Source organism: Pholis gunnellus, assembly GCF_910591455.1.
Source record: "Pholis gunnellus genome assembly, chromosome: 20".
In the NCBI taxonomy this organism is placed as follows: Eukaryota; Metazoa; Chordata; class Actinopteri; order Perciformes; family Pholidae; genus Pholis; species Pholis gunnellus.
The window spans coordinates 2,604,535-2,613,112 of record NC_136547.1 but is presented as its reverse complement, the minus strand read 5'-3'; the positions used below and the strand labels follow the sequence as shown (position 1 = coordinate 2,613,112).

Below are 8,578 nucleotides of genomic sequence, written 5' to 3'. Positions count from 1 at the left end.
TCATTTACTAAATGAACATCATGCTGTATTGAAGAAGACTTGAAACTAGAGATTGAGACCATAAACTCATGTTTACAATGTTTACTGAGGTAATAAATCAAGAGAGAAGTAGAGTCATTTTCTCATAGACTTCTATACAACCAGAGGAGTCGCCCGCTGATGGACATTAGAGAGAATGCAGGTTTTAAGACACTTCCGCAAAGGCTTCACTACACAGAACCGAAGGTTGCCGTCTGCATTAGAGTAGTTTAGAAATCAAATTAAAAAAGAAAAGAAAACACCAGGTATGCTATTCAAACTAACTACTATATATACTTTCATTATCTGTCTGAATTTGGAGCACTGATTTTTCTTTTTTTATCCTTTATTTTACCAGAAAGGTCGTACTGAGATACAATATTTCTTCCCCTGGTTGAGATGGTCAGCGGGTAAAAAGTATCATATACTAGTGCAGGGACAGATAACAGACTGCAATGGAAAGCTCACTGTGTTTAACTCACAATTACAGCCTCCACACTGCAGTTGTAGTATAGTTTAACCCCCCCCCCCCCCCCCCCCCCCTGGGCAAAAATTATTATTTAAAATAACTATTAGGTTTGTTTTATTATATTTTAGGCGATGTCCCAGTACATAATATCTCCATCATGGTTATATTTCCTTTGGTTTGAGTCTTGTGGAAAACTAAACAAGCCTTCAGATGTTCCTCCCTGCCAGCTGAATCGTGTAGTGATTTCCGCGTCTGCGCGCTCAACATTTCAGCTGCAGTCAAATGTACAGGACTGTACCGGAAGTACCCTGGTTGTCCGCCAAAATAAAAACCTTAAATATTTTTAAACGACTCACTTTACGACCAATCATCGGAATCAATCGGCTGTAATGGCCAATATATGTGTATGTAAAAGAAAAAGGAATTTGCTCCGGTTTGGACAATGGTACACAAACTTCCAGAGGAAACAGAGTCGACAATAAACATGTGTTAAAGTGAAATGAAACCGTCATGTTTCCTATTCTTTCAGCTAATTCATGTCTGGAACCTTGTAAAGGCTAAGAAGAGGGGACATCTCCTTAATGCTCTCTGAACCATAAAATGGGTTGTTAAAACTTGTTGTGAATACTGAACTAGTCATTATCCCTCAAGTGACGATAGTGACGGCTTTTATTTTGAAATCAGTTAGAGGAGGTCCTGTTCTCTGTTCGCTCCGGAGTCTTTCTGCTGCTCTGAAGTTCTAGTGGAAGTTTACCTTTTCCAGGTTTGTCCCATGAGCTGAGTTCATTGTGAACGGTTCGAGAGCGAGATGAGCGGACAGACGGTCCCCGCGGACTTCTCGGGACACATGTTGGACCTGGACGAAGACGACGACCTGGAGGTTTTCAGCAAGGTAAAGAAAAGAACTGCCTGAGAAATGAGGCGCGTCAGACTCTCTCCAGCTCCCATTGCCTTTCTCCCTACGTGGATTTGACCCCCCGGCACCAACACACCCGCTTTAACCTTAACTTTAACGTGTAAAGTACCGTAATTATAGTTAGTACGTTTTACTGCAGTCTGGTCAGAATGTAGCGACTGACCACATGCTGTCATTTAAAGGGGAAGGAAACAGAACGTCCTGGATCAGCTGATGAGCTGACCTCCCAACCCGCTGTACTCAGACTCACGTTAACACCAAGTCCGTTCCGTTTTTGAATAATTAGGTGTCTATTTACTTGTTTAAAAACTTTACTCTAGATAAAAAAATACTTTTAACGGCTTTTACTTCTGTACAGCCCCCTTTGCTCCGATACAATAATGAACACTGAGTCCAGGAGCTGTTGAACTCTCAGCCTATAGGTTCACCTGTTGACCAAGCAAGGGAATCTGAACTTGACAGAAAGTTTAGCTGCGACTTGACTGGTGGCCATTGGTGGATTTTATACAAACCGAATTTAAAAAAAAGTCCCTCTGAAGATTTGCCAAAGGACCATAGTTATGTTTTGCTGGTCATGTATTATGACAAATATCGAGGACACGTAATATTGTGACATTGCCATATGCAGTTTGATGCAACATTGGTTTTGCACACGAGAAAGTTTCAATTTCTTGCACAACTTATTTCTGAATCCTATAACTGTACTTACTCTGCCCTAGCTCCAATGAGAGCTCAACATTGGAGTCAAAGATTGTAAATGTTGAAGAAGATGAACCACACAACTTTAAAAAAATAAGAAAGAAAAGGTAGACATGGTGGGCTATAGGGAGAAGTGCTTTAGTTCATTGATACTTGAACATTTGAACAGATTTTCTATTGGTTCATAGACCAACATGTACATAATCAAACACTTCGATGTACTATGTCCACGAATGACAACGAAAGATATAATGTATTTTAACGGCGACAGGGATGTACTAAATCTACACGTAGAGTATTTCCTTCAGTGTGATGTGTGGCCTGTGTGAACATGGTACGGCAGCGTTACAATCATTGGAGGGTCAGGGTGAACGTGGCTTTGTTGTCTGTGTTGTCGGGCTTGATTTAGGTCAGACTGAACAAAGGGAGCTCTCAAACAGAACTGCAGCTTCAGTCGACTTAGTTGCAAATCGGCAGCAGTCAGGCTCCATGATCAGGTACACTCTGTGGCCACTTCACTATGTACCACCCGGTACAACCGTTCTGCCATGAAGTCCACTTGTATCATGCAGGTGTCAGTTGAAGTCTGTGTTGATCATTGAGGTCATAGTTGGTGTTGTTGTATGGACTGCATTATGTTCAGATGTGTGTCTAATAATCGGGCTCAGAGAGAAGCTTTCAACGTCTGCCGTCGCATTTTATGAAGTTAATGTGCAAAAAATGTTCTCGAACAAAATCCCCAAATTTGAATTAAGTGAGTAAAAGAGTATTATTTTTATAAAATCAACTTTGTTAGGTGAATATAACTTGTACGGCAAGTGCAACCACTTTTTCGACCGCAGGGGAAAATGTAGTTTTTGAACGGCTAACGGGCTCGACAGGAAGGGTTGCCATTGGCAACCATTTGGAGCAATTAGCAACCACTGGTTGGGCTTTGGAGGCAATCAGTGTAAACCACTCGTTAAGATAAACAACATGTGGACAGCAAACAGCAAAAAAACATCAAAAAACATATCTGTTGCATTAGCAACCAGGCTCAGCTTTTGGTTGCCAAAACTGAACATTTGGTTGTGTCGAGGCTGGAACATCACGAGAGGAGGTAGGCTGCAAACTTTCGCCGCTGCTGACTTCCAGCAACGGAGACTAATCAAAAACGAACTGGATCCAATTAAAAATCAAAAATAGTAATTTAATAAAAAGATAGCAGATACAACTGCAACCACGAAGGTAAACAATGCAAACTGATGCACTCAATTGCAACCTAATGTTTTACAAATGCAATCTGAAATACACCATGCATGGTAATGTTCTCGAGAACAGAGTCCACGTGCAATTTCACTCACAGGTCCGACCTGGCCGGTTAGCTGAAAAACGAATATTGCCGAGAACTGAAGCTTTCTCTCTCAAACATTCTTTTTATGTCCTTTGATGGCCGGAAAGTGTCCGAAGCCGTCGCAAAACATAAAGACCGTCATCCGGGGTCAGTGATTGGTTTCCGATTGATCTGACCCCTCCTTCATCGATCCGCTGCTCATCTCAGTGGCTGGGCTCCTTGTGACATCACCTCTGACATCACCTCTGACCTGGGGCCGCATGGTCCTACCCAGGAGTCCTCTCTGTTGTTTTACAGCAGTCTGCTTCTCATCAGTTGTCTCCGCTTCTCCTCCCCTGTCTCTGAAAAGCCTCGCCTTGAATAATCCCTAACTTTCCCTGATGGCTATTCTTCAGTGTTTAAATCCTCCAGTGATTATGCATTCATGATTTCAATACATTCAATGTGTCAATATACTGTAACATATAACATCCTTCATGTAAACATATTACAAACATATAATTCATTCTTTAGTAAATATTTTGTGACTAACATATTTTACATTTCATTATTGTGACACTTCTATTCACCACTAAGGGTGTTATAAATTCTACTACCAATACTTCTTAATACTGTAATTCTCCACAGTTGCCATGTTCAGTCACCTTATATTTTGAGCAACTAAGATACAATACAATGTAACATGTCAAACAAAAGCTTTATTACTGTAACCAAACAATTCTTCTTAGTTTGTTTGTCAGATAGTTTACAGACTTTGAGTCTTGTGTCCACCTTTAATCTAGAAGTAGAAGAAGTTCTCTGAATCTCTTGTGTGTGCAGGCGATGACAAACCCCAGCGCACAGCAGCGTTGCTGGTTCTGACTGTTCCAGCCATGTTTGAATATCACGAACATGCTGTTTGGAGTCTCCACATTTTTTATATGTCGAAAAGTGGTCGCCATCAGAAAGACCAATAATGTGTTGCCAATTTCTCAAAATGGTTACCTATGGCAACCTGGCAACTGTTGCTTTTGAGCCCTGTCGTATATGTTGCTTTCTGACCGAAATCAGATCATGTAGGACTGAGGATTACTTTCAATGTCAATGAATTGATTAGTTGTTTGGTCATGACAATGTGAGGAGATGGTGAAGCCCAACATGATGTCCTCAAACGTCTCGTCCACAACTCAAAGATGGAGGACTGAATGAACCCGAACATACTCACATCCAAGGAGCTGAGGATGTATTTATTCCTATTTACTCCAACCTATTAATCAATGATCACAATATTTGTCAGTTAATAGTTGAAATAGTTGCAATCTATTGTGGGCGTCTGTGGCTCAGTGGTAGAGCAGCTTGTCCTTCAATCAGAGGATCGGTATTTCGATCCCCGGCTCCTCTAGTCCATGTGTCCTTGAGCAAGACACTTAACCCCAAGCGGCTCCCGTAGCTGTGCCTGCGGTGTGTGAATGTTGTCTGAATGTCAGATAGTTCACCATAGAGGCAGCTTATTGTGGCCCCTCTCTGCATGTGGTTTGGGTTAAATAGCCTGTAGTGTTTTCAGCAGTGTGCTGCCACGTTCTCATTAACACACACTTTGTTCCTGTACAAAGTGAGAGCTGCAGGGAGTGTGTGTTTGTATGTACACACGCATGCATGGTAGTAGCGTTACTACCAAAACCTGAGATAACTATTTGAAATATTGACAATCATGATCCATTCCTTCTACATACTCAATGTAACGCCCTGCTCAGTATAAGCTCTTTAACACTACCTGTCATCATTCACTCATTCATACACTGATGGGAGGGGCTACCATCAGACTATCTAACATTCACACCCCCATGGCACAGCCGGGACAGTGTCTTGCCCAAGGACACATCGACATGGACTAGAACCGCCGATCTTCTGATTGAGGGACGACCCGCTCTACCTTCTGAGCCACAGTACAGTACTGTGGAAGAAAATAATAAAAAGTGAATCTTACATATGACCATCTTATTCCAATCAAAGTACCATCAAACACATTTTTTTATTTTTAAGGTTGAAATAGCAGTTTAATACTGCTCTCAGCTCAACAAACTGTTTTAAAGAATAATACTAAACATAACACTAAAGCAGTACGGCATAAGATGAGCAGAGGGCATCCAAACAAAACGAACTGTGAAGAATCAAAACGACGAGTGTAACTCATAGTTATGCCCATAGACTGTTTATAATTATTGTATATTAGCTGGATCCCCGTTAATCTTCCTGAGGTCCATAGAAAATAATAATACACACAATACATGACGTACAACAAACAGTTAAAACAGTACAGTCACAATAGTACAGACTTTAGGTGTAACTGACAATCAGCCATAAACCAACCTCTACAATGCTGAGGAAGGATTTTAATTGTCTGTAAACTCATATCTCATATTCATGGACTACTGTATTACCTTTATACAAGTCCTGTAAAGAAACAATACACGTATTAAAAGCTTTATAAAGAAACGAAGGCTGAATATCCTGTAGACTATCTGATTTGGCTGCAGAATATACTCGAATGAAGATTTTTAAAACTTCCTGTTTTTAAAGCATGAAAAAACCTGCGGCGAGTATAAACTACGCTTTACGACGTGCCTCAAACTGCCTTGTCACGCCTTTTTTTTTAAATTTTGGAGTGTTGCATTCAGGAAAGCTTTTTTCTTTTCCTGCAGTACCTGTTTGGAAAGTGCTGGACGGAATAAAAAGCTAAGGATGTTTTTCCCAGAGGACGATATATTATTAAAGAAATAAATACATTCATAATAATTATACTGTTAAAATGACAAGCGTGGGCAGTGGTAGGTCACATCAGCTGTCACTGTGAACATGAAGTCAGGTTGTAACTGGATGGCTGGTCTGTGTGCTCTCTGCAGGATGGTGTCTGCACTCAGCCAAAGATTGTTTATGAGCTAACGGGAGCTTCACTCTGTTTAAATGTTTGTGGACTTCTTGTTTTTGTCGTGCAAACAACTTGAGCAATAAATCTAGCGAATTGCATCGCACCAATTCCACATCATCTAGTTAAACGTTCATCTATATTATATCAATAATTTAAAAGATAAGATGTGGAGGGGTTTCTGTAATACACAAAAATGTTGCCAAAATAGTGACCTTTTCCTAAAATAGACAATGTCAGAGGAGGAGCATCGATGTTCCGCTGGAGATGTTGCTCCGTAGTATCGGTTGCTTGGAATGTTCCTAATCTTCCCAGTTTCCCTCCATATCACTGACTCTACAGTACACTGTGTGTGTAGGGGATGGACTAAATGGGTATTAATATACTTCTTTCTTTTTCCTTTTTACCCGGAGCATATTCAAACTCAATCATATTCTTTCCCCACACACCATCTGGATAGATTTGTGAATTTCAGAATGCGCCCACAGGATCCAGATGGCTCCCTCAGTTAGCAGTCAAAGATAAACTTCCAGCCACAGTCTTCTACAATGACAATATGCTCCTTGAAATGTGGGCGTTGTCCTATTGTCTGTTTCCATGCAATGAAAGCACATTTGGGATAGAACCATTAGGCAGAGCTCAACATTAACGTTTGCCGGGAGCAAGTAAACTCCAGTGTGTTTGATCCATGTGATCGTTATCAGGGGCCGATACTCAGTAAATATGGGGTCTTTCCATAAGCACAGTCCTGCTTATAAACGAGCTAACATTAACGGAGGTTCCAATCAGTTCCATTATGGTGCTTTCAAGCTCCAAATAAATCCAAATACAATCATTTATTTCCTAACCCTTTGAATTGTGTGTTTGTATATAAATAACCACTATAGAACATTTAGGTTTTGTTACGTTTTTTTTGTTCCATTTCCAAATCTCTGTTGATTGTATTTATTTATTAATAGGCCTATATTTTCCATTTCGGACATGTACGTTTTGCTATCGGGCAAGTAGCTGAGGCGTACTTGCTCGACAGTAAGTAAGCGTCCAGAAAGCGGTGAGGAAGACACGTACCGTAATGCATTCTACTGCGTGGAAACGCATTGACAGAAGATGATGACAGTCAAAAGCCCAAACAAAAGTAACTACAGACTGAAGTTTCTCAAAGAGGGCGAAAAGCACTTTGGGGTTTACAAATCAATATATTCCAATGCTGTAATCAATTACAATTTTAATATCTGACATCTAGAAAACTGTCATAGTATAAAGAACACACCTGAACCTGAAAGTCTGAGTAACATCCAACATCATAGCACTACTCTTTGGGGAAGAATTTAGAGAATCAATAAAGACATGCAAAGTTTTTTATCTCAGCCAAGAAAGTTGTCTCGTTTACACTTGTGTTTTTGCACAGATTAAGCGAGAGCTGCCCCCTCCTGGTCGATTACTCTACCAATCAGTCATTTTGATCTCGGGCGACTATGATTTCTGAAGTTGGAAAAAGAAGTGAAATTGTATAGAAGTCTATGAGAAAATGACTCTTCTCTCTTGATTTATTACCTCAGTAAACATTGTAAAGTGTTTATGGTCTCAGGCTCTAGTTTCAAGTCTACTTCAATAGAGCATGGCTTCTGTGATTGACAGGTTGCTGCTGCTACGTTGTCTCTACGTCACTCCGCCACATTCCAAATATGGTAACTCCCGTTTATTTGTTGTGAAAAAAACAACATATTGTCGGCTATAATCCAAGATATTGACGGCAAAATCGGCGAACTCGAGGCTTAAAAACAGCAGTCCACAATCCAATAGCTGACGTCGATGACTACGTCCACTTTTTATATACAGTCTATGTAAATGACTCGTGTTCAAGAAGAAAGAAAAGAGCACATCTCTGGTAAACATGAGAATGAAAGCAGCGCTTTTGTGTGATTCTTAGCGGAGAGACTCCGTTTCACAGATGTGTTAATGAAATCAACTAATGGATCAGCCAGCAGAGGACAGACTTATTATTTAGACACTGCAGCCAAAAGGATTTAGAACTCTTACGGTTCTTGCTCTGATGGTGTTTACCATGACTGAGGAGGGGAAGCCTACTTATCAAAGCACTGTGGAAAGAATGTCACTCGACTGCTCCAAAAAAAGGAAAAAGCTTCACTTGCATTGATTTCCTGCTTTTGCATCTCTTCACCAAACCACTTGGTTGGAGCTGACGACAGCCGTTGCTGAAAGACTTTATGTTTTCGG

The 8,578-nt window shown here is 40.6% G+C and overlaps 1 protein-coding gene across 2 annotated transcripts in view; it reads left to right on the top strand.

The window, feature by feature from the left end:
* Positions 1–1,224: 1,224 nt before the first annotated feature.
* The window catches only part of snx7 (sorting nexin 7), a 42,317-nt gene continuing 34,963 nt past the window's right edge, over positions 1,225–8,578 (top strand). Inside the window, exon 1 of one of the 2 annotated variants that reach the window (XM_079180987.1) lies at positions 1,225–1,379. In XM_079180987.1, the coding sequence (XP_079037113.1) occupies positions 1,296–1,379 (84 nt within the window). In that variant the 5' untranslated portion in view covers positions 1,225–1,295. The remainder of the gene's footprint in view (positions 1,380–8,578) is intronic. The other variant, XM_079180988.1, reaches the window with a different exon arrangement.